Genomic DNA, 14,488 nt, shown 5'->3' on the forward strand with positions numbered 1-14,488 from the left:
CGACCAATTTGAAATGACCTACTGAAATAAACAACAGCATAAACATGGGCTCATTGGTCTGTTCAGGGTGTTTCATGTCACCACCAACTCCCTGCAGTGGAAACTGAAGAACTTGGTCCTCAGGAGACTAGGTGTCAGTCTTCAGATTGCTGCTACCAGACGTGTGACTTCATCAGTCCACATAACCTACTAAGTTGTACCTCAGTGCTCTTATTTGAATTGTGAGGGAGAACAAAAATGGTTCCCTAAGGACCTTTTTCAAGCTAGAATTTAAGTATCTTAAAATGATGCTTCAGGGAGTTGCGCTTCACATTCCCACACCTGCCTCCTGAGACCCGCAACCAGTCTTTTTTTTTTTTTTTGCCACACCCCATGACACGTGGGAACTTAGTTTGCTGACTAGGGATCTGAACACTGGAAGTACAGAGCCTTAACCACTGAACTGCCAGGGAATTCCGCACAGCCATCCTGGAGATCACTTTTCAGGAATGTCTGAAACTCAGTGACGTCTGCTTTGTTCCTGGCTCTGAAAATGGGACCTCTCCTTCATGAACTGACACCCACAGACCCAGAGAGGACACAGATACAAACTCTAATCTCCCAGACTTGGCCCAGACCTGCTTTTCCTTTGTCCCCATCTCCACCCAACCAGACTCTGACTCAAACCCACATGTTGGTACCACCTCCAGTTAACAGCCCCCTCAAGGTTACTATGAAAATAAAATGAAATTTTATACAGACTGTGGAATTACTCTTATTTTCTCCCATGTACTTTGACTAGACTCATTCTTTGTGTCTTAACATTGCTTTGGTCTCTAGTGGGAATTCCCTGTCCTCACTTCATGTGCAGACAACTAGCTGCTCCCTTTCCCCAAATCCATTCTCCTCTTCTTCATGGCTAAGAGGCTGCCTTGCTAGAGCCCACATTTCCCACCCTCCTTTGCAGCAAGGTGTGGCCACATGACCAATTCCCACCAACTGGATATGAGTTAAAGAGGTGTGGGAAACTTGGGCATCATTTGCTCAGGATATTGCTAGCCCCGGGGTTCCTCACTTTCCCCTTCTCACAAGCAGAAACAGAGATGTATCAGTTACCAATGATTCTACATGCAGCGCAGCAAAGGAGACACCAACATGAAGAACAGACTTTCAGACTCAGTGGGAGAAGGACAATGTAGGATGATTTGGGAGAATCGCATCGAAACATGTACATTGCCATATGTGAAACAGATGACCAGCGCCAGTTCAGTGCATGAAGCCGGGCACCCAGAGCTGGTGCTCTGGAAAAGCCTGGAGGGGTGGTGTGGGGAGGGGTGTGGGAGGAGGGCTCAGGATGGGGGGACACATGCGTACCTATGGTTGATTCATGTTGATATATGGGAGAAACCATCACAATATAGTAAAATAAATATCCTCCCATTAAAATAAATAAATAAATAAGAGAGATGTACCAGTGACCCAGCTTTGGATGTGAGAGTAAGGAAACACCCTTGGGGTTGGCAGAGTTATAAATGGAGGGAATGTGAGTCCGGGGATGACTCTGTAGAGCAGAGTTGTCCCACCCACCAAGTGAAAGAAAATAAACTCATATTCTATTTAAGTTGCTATATTCTTGGTCTCTTCATTATGGCAGCCTAGAGGCCTCCTAGTTAATACACCTGGACTTGGTACCCTGGGCCTCTGTTCCTTGAGATTGTCCCAACATCAACTCACCTCACTTGGGGGAAGTGGGTACAGCACAAAGTCTTATTTAAAGTTCACTTGAAGAATTGGTTTTAATGTGGTTTTAATTTGCATAGTGATTTAACTTACATGGAGCTTACAAATATTTTTTTCTTATTTTCAGAAATTCTGTAACCTTTGTGATGGGCATTGTGTACTTGAATTTAATTATCCATGGCTGTGAGAAGTTCATAGTTTAGCAGTTTTCATTGTGTATGTATTTCTCCAAAATATGTGAAGAAACAAAATAAATATGCAATTTTGGGGGGTGTTTCATAATCAGAGTTATATGCTTTTTGATGATCTCTCTTTCTTTGTTAGTTGTTGGGATGCTGAGGCATTTTGTCATTTTATTTTTTTGTTGGTTTGTTTTGCAAGAACATAAAGGGCACTAAAAAGAAAAAAAGATTTCTTATACCTGAACACTTGACCTCATCTCTCCTGGACTTTTCTAGCCTTGAAACTTTTTGTCAGATGGCTGGAAAACACAATGAACTTAGGAAGTCTGCTTATATTATTTATAAATTCCAAGTTCAGTTCTTGAGTGGTTATGTATTATTCCCAGGAAAACGAAATCTAGAGGAACTATAATGAAAAGGTCTTAGAAATGTTTGTTCCCAGATAGCTGAGTGGCTGCCTCGTGTGTCTACCATAGAGTTCTTGTCTGTTGGATCCAAATCCATCTCAACACTCTAGTTGAATGCTATCAGCAACAGATCTCAGAAGCTTGTCCCTTCCAAATTGCATTGCTCAAGACAGCAGTGATTACATTATAAAGTAACAACAAAAAGGAAAGGAGACACACAGAGTTGTAAGCGGTGTCCACTTACCAGTTCTGTGAATCGCTGCTCCAGAGCTTGATATTCAAGCGAACTCTTGTTAAACAGGTCAGTGGAGAAGGGCATGTTGGCTACACGCAAACTGAAGAACACCACCAACTCTCGGCCCCTGGCAGCACCGGTCATGGTGCTGGTGGTGATGTAGTGCAAACCTGGGTCAGGAGTGATGTTCTCCAGGAAATGATCTGGGCTGGAAACATACCCACTGAATCCTGGGACCTCAGAGGAGGTAGGAGTGTTAGTGAGATCCATTCCATCTAAGTCTTCCATTGCATCTTGGCTGCTGGTACTCAACCGGTCTTCTGAAGATGTAGGCAAGTGTGGAATTTCCGGAACCAATGGGCTGATGGCAGAATAATCATCAGTGGGGACAGTAAGCCGTGGGATTAGTACTGTCTGGTCAACGGACATTATGTCTGTGGCACTTTGATCAGTCTGAGAAAAGACGCTTGATGCAGTGAGAAAAGGTAGAGTTTCTGATAGGGAGGTAGAGGTCACAGCAGGTGGAGCCCAAGCACCATCTGCGGGCGAAGCTCCTGAGACCAATTCATTATGTCCAAGCAGCCCCACAAGAAATAGAAAGCAAAAAAGAAAATCCAAAGTTAAAATTAATTTTGGAAAAGATAGCATTTGAGTTAATTATTTTAACATCATATTTGGTTTTACTTATTTTTTAATTTCTAGATTTTTTCCAAGTTTTATTGAGATATAATTGATATACCTCACTGTATAAATTTAAGATGTATAGCATAATGGTTTGACTTACATATACAGTGAAGTAATTACCATGTTTAATATCATATTTCAAAAAACAAATTGGTACAGAAAGGGCAGGCAGCCCTATATCCACACTTAGAGAGACAGAGGCTAGGTGTCTATAACCATTTTATTCAGGTCCAATACTTGTGGATATGTGAGTCTCAAAGAGCACCAATTGCCTAGAATTTTAAGAATTACTGCCCAGTGAGACACAGCACGCATAGGGACCAGGTGGTAAAAAATGACTAGGTCAGCAGGTGGTACAAACCACAGATGGCTTTGGGATAGACTTGGATCCCACATACCCATCTGGAACTCTCAGCCAATTGGTTGGGCACTTTTGGCCTGAAAATTTTGTTCACTTTCCAATCATGCAGTCTGAATTTTATGCAACTGGATTTTTTTGGGATCACAATTATCACATTTTGGTAGTTTTACTAATCAAAATTTAAATCATGCTTTTCCAAAATTGGATGATCTAAATGAACAATTTGCCTGTTTGCAAAATAATATTGAAAGTGTGAAGCTGTGGGTTACACACAAATAATTTGAACTTTGCATTGGCCATGCAAGTAAGTATTTGATACTATTTAAAGGTTTTTTCATTCCTACATGATTATATCTTGATAATACTCCGACTTTGCATTACTTTCTTGAGTAAGTACATATTGAACTACTGAAGTCCACTCCCTTTTTGGTGCAAAATTAAAATCAATAAGTATTTATGAACTAAAAGAGTGGTTATATGAAGCTTTCAGATAAAGAGATTGGTGGGTTATTAAAATATTCCAATAAACCTAAATTCCACAGCCACTGACAATATTTAAGGCATTAGGTAGATCAAAACAGGGAGCTTTCTGTGATTACTTTGGTGGCATTTTGGCAAATATGTGGGAAAGCTGTGCTCAAATTCAAACGCTAAGCATGATGAATGGACTGTCTGGAGGCAGATATAATCTTTGGACTCTCAGTCAGCTAATTTACTAGAGTACAATCACCCAAACTGAAATTCCAAGTGATAAACAGCTCTGAAAGGTGGAATCATATTACTTTTATTAGTTTCTTAAAATAAAAACTGTCTATGGTGAATTGCAAGCAGATTTCAAAGAAGTTCCCCCTTTCTTTCCCCCTTGGAGGATGCCTAGGTTTGTCTACTATTAGAATAAAGTTTCCTAACATCTAAGATATTTCTGGACATACACTTGTAGTTTTATTCACATCTCCATTGCTATGGACTGAATGTTTGCCTCCTTCCAAAATTTATGTGTTACAGTCCTCACCTCCAGTGTGACAGTATCTGGAGGAACAGTCTTTCGGAGGTAATTAAGTCATGGGGATGGAGCCCTCATGAATGGGATTAGTGCCCTTATAAATAAGAAGAGACATGAGAGATGATCCGCCTCTGCCATGAGCAGATACAGTAAGAAGGCATCTGTGTGTTAACTGCAAAAAAGACCCTCTCCAGGAACTAGATCAGTCAGCAATTTGATTTTGGACATTTTAGCCTACAGAACTGTGAGGAATAAACTTCTGTAGTTTAAGCCACCCAGTCTATGATGTTTTGCTATATAGTATCAGCCCAAGCTGTCTAGAACACCCATGGAAGGACCTGGGATGAGTGAATTGAACACTTTGAGTACTATCAGTGGTTTGATTCGACCTCTTGGTGTTATGGAGAAACACATTTGAATTCATGCTCCTGGGATGCGATCTCAGCACCTTTCCAGATGACCAGGGCCAGGGAAGAAGACCAATGACATGTGTCTTCATTCTTCTCTGGGTCAGTGTCTCACTACTCACACCTTTTCCAGTATGCAGACTTCAGTCAGATTAAAACAATCTGCAGCATTACGTTATTAGCCAACAAAAATGAATTTCTTTTTCCCTTTGTAGCCTCTTCACATTAATCATTCACATTCACAATAAACCCAACCAAGTTCATTTCACTGATAGAACAGTTGGCTATTTAAATGTACATTGTTAGGTGAAAGACAGAGTTCCCACTGGAATATACTTATACTAAATCATCATTTCTTTATCTGAAATTTAAACTAAGTTGGTTATCTTGTATTTTTCTTTGCTGAATTTAGTATCCCTATCTAAGTGTGATTTTAAAAGACTCGTTATATTGGACTTCCCTTGTGACTCAGACAGTAAAGCCTCTGTCTACACTGTGGCAGATCCAGGTTTGAGCCCTGGGTTGGGAAGATCCCCTGGAGAAGGAAACGGCAATCTACTCCAGTACTATTGCCTGGAAAATCCCATGGACAGAGGAGCCTTGCAGGCTGCAGTCTATGGGGTCGCAAAGAGTCGGACACGACTGAGCGCCTTCACTTCACTTATATTCTCTCAGCTTGATATTGAAACCAGTAAGGCTATAGTCAGAGACTGACAGAGACTGAGCCAGAACTGTGTTTGAGGTCAGCAGTGGCCTGCCACAGGGACAGGGGCTCTGGGTGCAGCAGACTTGGGTATGGCATAAGCCCTCTTGGAGGAGGTCGCCATTAACCCCACCATAGAGCTGCTGGAACTTACAGAGGACTGGGAAATAGACTCTTTGGGGACACAAACAGAACTTTTTGTGCAACAGGACCCAGGAGAAAGGAGCAGTGTCCCCACAAGAGACTGACCCAGACTTGCCCGTGAATTTCCAGGAGTCTCCAGCAGAGGCATGAGTCGGTGGTGGCCACCTGCAGGGTTCAGGGCACTGAGTGTAGCAGTACATGCATGGGATCTTTTGAAGGAGGTCCCCCATTATCTTTATTACCTCCACCATAGTCTGGCACCAGGTAAATAGCAGGGAGGGAACACAGCTCCATCCATCAACAGAAAATTAGATTAAAGATTTACTGAGCACTCCCCAGGAGAGTGAGAAAGTTGGCTTAAAGCTCAACATTCAGAAAACTAAGATCATGGCATCCGGTCCCATCAGTTCATGGGAAATAGATGGGGAAACAGTGGAAACAGTGTCAGACTTTATTTTTGGGGGCACCAAAATCACTGCAGATGGTGACTGCAGCCATGAAATTAAAAGACGCTTACTCCTTGGAAGAAAAGTTATAACCAACCTAGATAGCATATTCAAAAGCAGAGACATTACTTTGCTGACTAAGGTCCGTCTAGTCAAGGCTATGGTTTTCCCTGTGGTCATGTATGGATAGTGAGTGTTGGACTGTGAAGAAGGCTGAGCACCGAAGAATTGATGCTTTTGAACTGTGGTGTTGGAGAAGACTCTTGAGAGTCCCTTGAACTGCAAGGAGCTCCAACCAGTCCATCATAAAGGAGATCAGCCCTGGGATTTCTTTGGAAGGAATGATGCTAAAGCTGAAACTCCAGTACTTTGGCCACCTCATGTGAAGAGTTGACTCATTGGAGAAGACTCTGATGCTGGGAGGGATTGGAGGCAGGAGGAGAAGGGGATGACAGAGGATGAGATGGCTGGATGGCATCACTGACTCGATGGACACGACTCTGAGTGAACTCTGGGAGTTGGTGATGGACAAGGAGGCCTGGCGTGCTGCGATTCATGGGGTCGCAAAGAGTCGGACATGACTGAGCGACTGAATTGAACTGAACCCCACCCATCAGAATAGGACCTAGTTTCCCCCTCAGTCAGTCTCTCCCATCAGGAAGCTTCCAGAAGCCTCTTATCTTTCTCCATCCGAGGGCAGACAGACTGAAAACCACAGTCACAGAAAACTAACCAATCTGAGCACACGGACCACAGCCTTGTCTAACTCAATGAATTTATGCACAATGCTGTGTGAGGCCACCCAAGATGGATGGGTCATGGTGGAGAGGTCTGACAAAATGTGGTCCACTGGAGAAAGGAATGGCAAACCACTTCAGTATTCTTGCCTTGAGAACCCTATGAGCAGTATGAAAAGGCAAAAAGATAGGACACTGAAAGATGAATTCCCCAGGTTGGTAGGTGCCCGATATGCTACTGGAGATCAGTGGAAAAATAACTCCAGAAAGAATGAAGAGATAGAGCCAAAGCAAAAAGAACACCCAGTTGTGGATGTAACTGGTGATAGAATCAAAGTCCGATGCTATTAAGAGCAATATTGCATAGGAACCTGGAATGTCAGGTCCATGAATCAAGGCAAATTGGAAGTGGTCAAACAGGAGATGGCAAGAGTGAACATTGACACTATAGGAATCAGCGAACTAAAATGGACTGAAATCGGAGAATTTAACTCAGATGTCCATGATATGTACTACTGCAGGCAGGAATCCCTTAGAAGAAATAGAGTAGCCATCATAGTCAATGAAAGAGTCTGAAATGCAGTACTTGGATACAATCTCAAAAAAATGACAGAATGATCTCTGTTCATTTCCAAAGCAAACCATTCAATATCACCGTAATCCAAGTCTATGCCCCAATCAGTAATGCTGAAGAAGCTGAAGTTGAATAGTTCTATGAAGACCTACAAGACCTGCTAGAACTAACACCCAAAAAAGATGTCCTTTTCATTATAGGGGACTGGAATGCAAAAGTAGGAAGTCAAGAAACACCTGGAGTAACAGGCAAATTTGGCCTTGGAATACGGAATAAAGCAGGGCAAAGGCTAATAGAGTTTTGCCAAGAGAATGCACTGGTCATAGCAAACACTCTCTTCTAGCAGCACAAGAGAAGACTCTACACAGGGACATCACTGGATGGTCAATACCGAAATCAGACTGATTATATTCTTTGCAGCCAAAGATGGAGAAGCTCTATACAGTCAGCAAAAACAAGACCGGGCGCTGACTTGGATCATGAGCTCCTTATTGCCAAATTCAGACTTAAGTTGAAGAAAGTAGGCAAAACCACTAGATCATTCAGGTATGACCTAACTCAAATCCCTTACGATTATATAGTGGAAGTGACAAAGAGATTCAAGGGATTAGATCTGATAGACAGAGTGCCTGATGAACCATGGACGGAGGTTTGTGAGATTGTATAGGAGACAGGGATCAAGACTATCCCCAAGAAAAAGAAATGCAAAAAAGCAAAATGGCTGTCTGAGGAGGCCTTACAAATAGCTGTGAAAAGAAGAGAAGTGAAAAGCAAAGGAGAAAACTCTGCATTTGAATGCAGAGTTCCAAGAAATAGCAAGGAGAGATAAGAAAGCCTTCCTCGGTGATCAGTGCAAAGAAATAGAGGAAAAGAACAGAATGGGAAAGACTAGAGATCTCTTCAAGAAAATTAGAGTCACCAGGGGAACATTTCAGGCAAAGATGAGCACAATAAAGAAATGGTATGGACCTAACAGAAGCAGAAGATATTAAGAAGAGGTGTCAAGAATATACAGAAGAACTGTACAAAAAAGATCTTAACAACCCAGATAATCACAATGGTGTGCTCACTCACCTAGAGTTAGAAATCCTAGAGCGTGAACTCAAGGGGTCCTTGGGAAGCATCACTACGAACAAAGCTAGTGGAGGTGATAGAATTTCAGTTGAGCTATTTCAAATCCTAAAAGATGATGCTGTGAAAGTGCTGCACTCAATATGCCAGCAAATTTGGAAAACTCAGCAGTGGCCACAGGACTGAAAAAGGTCAGTTTTCATTCCAATCCCAAAGAAAGGCAATGACAAACAATGCTCAAACTACCGCACAATTGCACTCATCTCACATGCTAGTAAAGTAATGCTCAGAATTCTCCAAGCCAGGTTTCAACAGCATGTGAACCGTGAACTTCCAGATGTTCAAACTGGTTTTAGAAAAGGCAGAGGAATCAGAGATCGAATTGCCAACATCCGTTGGGTTATTGAAAAAACAAGACAGTCCCAGAAAAACATCTATTTCTGCTTTATTGACTATGCCAAATTATCACCACAAACTGTGGAAAATTCTTAAAGAGATGGGAACACAAGGCCACCTGATCTGCCTCCTGAGAAATCTGTATGCATGTCAGGAAGCAACAGTTAGAACTGGACATGGAACAACAGACTGGTTCTAAATAGGAAAAGGAGTACATCAAGGCTGTCACCCTGCTTATTTAACTTATATGCAGAGTACATCATGAGAAACGCTGGACTGATTGAAGCATAAGCTGGAATCAAGATTGCTGGAAGAAATATCAATAACCTCAGATATGCAGATGACACCACCCTTATGGCAGAAAGTGAAAAAAAAACTAAAGAGCCTCTTGATGAAAGTGTAAGAAGAGAGTGAAAAAGTTGGCTTAAAACTCAACATTCAGAAAACTAAGATCATGGCATCCAGTCCCATCACTTCATGGCAAATAGATGGGGAAACAATGAAAACTGCTATAGACTTTATTTTCTTGGTCTCCAAAATCACTGCAGATGGTGACTGCAGCCATGAAATTAAAATACGCTTACTCTTTGGAAGAAAAGCTATGACCAACTTAGACAGCATATTAAAAAGCAGAGACATAACTTTGCCAACAAAGGTCCATCTACTCAAAGCTATGGTTTTTCCAGTAGTCATGTATGGATGTGATAGTTGGACTGTGAGGAAGGCTGAGCACCGAAGAATTGATGCTTTTGAACTGTGGTTTTGGAGAAGACTCTTGAGAGTCCCTTGAACTGCAAGGAGATCCAATCAGTCCATCCTAAAGGAAATCAGTTCTGAATATTCATTGGAAGGACTGAAGTTGAAGCTGAAACTCCAATCCTTTGGCCACCTGATGTGAAGAACTGACTCATTTGAAAAGACCCTGATGCTGGGAGAGATTGAAGGTGGGAGGAGAAGGGGACGACAGAGGTTGAGATGGTTGGATGGCATCATCGACTCAATGGACATGAGTATGAGTAAGCTCTGGGAGTTGGTGAAGGACAAGGAGGGCTGGCGTGCTGCACTCCATGGGATCACAGAGTTGGACACGACTGAGCGATTGAACTGATGGACTGAAGGCTATAGTCAATTCTTTCAAAATAAAACTTTCTTAGAAACCTTACCACCATTTATAAATGTATTTTAAATAATTATGTTTTCACCAGATTCTTATGCAAAACACATGGCAACAGCAAAAGCCATTCTGATCTTGAAGTTTTTACACGGCAATGGAGATGGCAAGCACAAAGAGCCAAGGCCACTTATTTCATCATGGGGGATGCAGAACAGATCCAAAACAACTTGACTTTTTAGGTATCAGCCAAAGAACATTATGCAAGTTAAAAAAAAGAAAAGCAAAAACAAAGAAAATGTTAAATTCCAGGAAAACAGAAAGTAAACATATTTAGGGCAAATAGGTCTGCTGTGAATACATAATGTAAGCACTGAATATTGATTCAATAATAGTTGTTACCATGCTGAGAGGGAAGCGTGTTGTAGAACCTCAAATTCCTAATTGCAGTAATAGGAAGTTAGTAAATAATATATGAAACAGATGGCTCAAAGGATACATATCATTTAGAAAGAAGGCAAGAATAAATACCAGAAGAAAGAGCGGAGTTAAAAGGGAGTACTTTTGGTAACTGGGCCTGCACAGAAGGGAAGTGTGAGGTAGCAAAATGCCATATTTGTCAGCATACTTTAATACGATTTGGCTTTAGAAAAAATTACACTTTTTATTTTGAGGCCACTGAATATTCAAATGCAGTTCTAAGAACTGTAGAGAGGGACATCAGTGAAAATGGCAGAGGAAGAGACTCCAAAAGTGAAGTTGGCCTTCACGTTGGAAAGTTACAGGTCACAAGTAGCTGTGATACAATAAGAAATACATATTTGTCTCCGCCTCCAGTTCCTGACACAGAGCTCCTAAATTTCTGAAACCTTGGGCAGCAGCAGCTGGAAAAGTCTGTAGTCAAATCTGTTTCAGGGAGGAAATGGGAGCCGTGCGTGTTTGCCTGCTTCCCCTGTGCTAAATCCAGGGTGATGATCACAGGAAGGGCTTGGTGTTCGTTTAAAACTGCTTTCGTTTTCTGTGGCTCTGGGGGACGTGTGAATGATGAATGCCATTGGCTGCCAGAGCTGGGTGACCTGGGAGTCAGTTCCTCCTATGGCAGCCATAAAAACTGGGAAAGCTCAGTTTATAACTTGTTGATCAGAAGTACAAGTGTCAGCTTGGCACTTTGGTATCTATGGTAGGGGGCAGTCTTGAGGATCTGAGCTCTTTATCTGTGGGCTCTGTACCAACTCCAGGTGTTTAGTGTCATAAATGAGTTGGAGGACACCCAGTTGATGTCTGGAAAGTTAAGCATTGATTTTAGGAAAATACCCTACACGTTTGATTTTAGAAGTGCTGTGAATAGAAAAATAGTTCGTTTAGTAACCAAACCCTCAGGAACTTTGATAACCAGAGCCCTCCTCGAAGCAGTTACTTGATGATACATTCCAGCCAACTGAAAGATAAATCAAAACAGAGAACTTAGGAATGGAGAAGCAGTGATAGAAGGTTTGAGATTGAGCCTTAAATTCATTTAAACGTGGAATTCTGTCCAAGAAGCCACAGGAGTTGTAGCAGCAGAATCAGTTTTAAATTTATAAACTTTGACAATGTATAATAACTCACCTAATTATCAATACTTGGGATATGGGGGAGTGAAGACGGCTGGACTGTGAGTATTCTGATAATCCTGCCTTTTATAATAATATATCAAAATGCTGTTTAATGTTGGTACATAGACAGGAAATGTGATAATGTCTCAAATTAATATTTTAGGTAATCTTTTTCAGCCTTTAGGGATCTTTCAATAATGAGTATATCATAAAGTAAGGAAATATTTATCTGAAATTCAGCAGTTTCTTAAGTTTCATCTCAGTTTCACTTTCTTATGTTAAAGTCAAGTAAAATTAAATGCAGTCCATTTTATTTGAATAGCATTCCAGAAACATTTCATATTTGTAAAAGCACTTAATCTAGCCTATCTTTTAAAATGTATTGAGAGACAGCTGGAAAGATAGATTTAGCATTTAAATATTTGTGAGCAGCACAGTTTTAATATTACTTTATTTTCTCTTTTTGGTAATTTTCTTCATCTTTTAACACTTTAAATAATGAGCATGTATCACTTAAAAATATTAAAAACATTTTTTCATAAGTCTATTGTTTAGTCTCTTAACATAAATATATGTAATTTTTTCTTGGTGAAACTTGAGGTCACTGAAATCTCCAATATTATCTTTCTGTGCACTGTGAAATATATAAATACTCATTACATAAATAAACATGTACAGAAATATATAGTTTTAGAAGTGTTTCCTGTAGATGTTTTAGATTTTGTAAACTTCAGATAAAAAAGAGCTCCTTGGTTAACTGAGGTAAATGTAAAATTTCACATGTGCCTACTTATTAAGTAAAAATCTTATGCAGAGAGTCACCACAGAAGTAAAAATATTTCACTATCAAATCTTTATTACTGTTAACATTAAAATAACATTTCAATTAAAACTGAAATTGTTAAGAAATTTAATTCCTACACCTTGCAGGACCTCATTGTGCCTTATTACTATTTTAGTTAGATGCTTCTATGGGGTTATGGCCTCAGAATCTAAACTCTTGAGAGACAGGGGGAGGGACAGATTGGGAGTTTGGGGTCAGAAGATGTAAATTATTATATATAGAAAGGATAAACAATAAGGTCCTAAGCACAGAGAATTATATTCAATATCTTATAATAAACCATAATGGAAAATAATATAAAAAGAATATATATATACACACATTATATATATATATATATACACATTATATATATATATGTATATATATATAACTGGATCACTTTGCTGCTCAGCAGAAATTAACCTTACATTGTAAATTAACTATACTTCAATAAAATAAATAGGAAAAAAGAATATTGAGAGACAGGACTGAGGATGAAATGGGAGGAAACTAATATTTATTTGATATCTGTTATGTTCTAGGTACTGGAATATTAAAAAAAAACTTCATTTACTTTAAGGCATTTTATACATTTCCATAGGATTTTACACTTTGCACTCACTACTTGATGTCTTTGAAATTTCTGATTATGTCTTCTTAAGTGATTAAAGTGAGTAATTACGAGAAGTGAGTCAAGGCTATGAAGACGAAGTTCCTATCATCAGAATGAAGTATGGCTGTTAGTGTATTTTAACAAATCAAGAAAGGCACAGTTTTTTCAAGTTTAGTTTGTTACAGTTTTCCCTCATTAAACAAAAATGCCTAATCTGTGATATCTTATCACACCGAAACCCTGCCTCATAAATATAAATACTACAGAGCTCAGTCACATCTGACTACTTCCTCTCTTCCTTGTAGCATAATTTATAATAGCTTTCAATTTAGAAGCTTAGAATCAGCCCTCTAGGAAGAAATTATGAGTATGACTTGGAAAAAAAGAACAACGATCCTTGGTTTGTTGATGACAATAAAATTATACTGAAGAAGTGACTATTTTGGGCTAAATGAAGTAACTGTGACAGTATTGTGGTAGCGATTGAGGATGAAATGGGAGGAAACTAATATTTATTAGTTTTAATAACATGGTCATAGTTTGGTTCTGAATGGCTTTTGAATCATTTATTCAAGGTTATTGAAAAGGTGTTTTTCCAGCTTTGACTTGCGAAGAGAAATAATCAATATATTTTCTCTTTACTAATAATTTCACATGTGCCTGAGGGAATAGTAAAGATTACAATTACATAAAATGTGCATTTGGGACTGTGGAAAGCTCACAACACATTACCTGATACGGTAGCCTCTCATGGGGTTACTGATAGAACTACCTCCTGTTAGTAAGATCCCTATAGATTCCCCTTCCACACAGCAGAGGGCTGACTTCCATAGAATGCTATGGAAATGATGACGCAAGACCCTGAGGTTAGGTCATAAAAGATATGGCTTCTTCCACTTCGCTCTCTTGGATGAATTGCTTTGAGGGAAATCAGTTGTCATGTTGTGAGAACACTCAAGCAGCGATGTGGAGAGGCTTGAATGAGGAACAACTGAGACCTTCTTGCGGGCAGTTTGCAAGGTTCTGAGTATGTCATCTTGGAAGCCGATTCATTAGCCCCATCAGTCAAGCCTTAAGATTATCGCCTCAGTTGACATCTTGGCTGCAACTTCATGAGCAACTCTGAGCCTGAACCACTCCGCTAAATTACTGTATAGATTTCGAACCTACAGAAACTGGGAGTAACAATAAATGCTCATTGTTGCTTTTGGCCACCAGATTGTACAGTCATTTTTTATTGCAGCAACATATAGCCAATCCACACAGAACCCCTT

At 40.1% G+C, this 14,488-nt stretch overlaps 1 protein-coding gene across 1 annotated transcript in view; it reads right to left on the bottom strand.

The window, feature by feature from the left end:
• The window catches only part of IMPG1 (interphotoreceptor matrix proteoglycan 1), a 155,133-nt gene that overhangs the window by 29,017 nt on the left and 111,628 nt on the right, over positions 1 to 14,488 (bottom strand). Inside the window, exon 14 of the mRNA XM_068985494.1 lies at positions 2,553 to 3,097. Within this exon, the coding sequence (XP_068841595.1) occupies positions 2,553 to 3,097 (545 nt within the window). The remainder of the gene's footprint in view (positions 1 to 2,552; positions 3,098 to 14,488) is intronic.

Source organism: Capricornis sumatraensis, chromosome 13 (genome assembly GCF_032405125.1).
Source record: "Capricornis sumatraensis isolate serow.1 chromosome 13, serow.2, whole genome shotgun sequence".
Taxonomy (NCBI): Eukaryota; Metazoa; Chordata; class Mammalia; order Artiodactyla; family Bovidae; genus Capricornis; species Capricornis sumatraensis.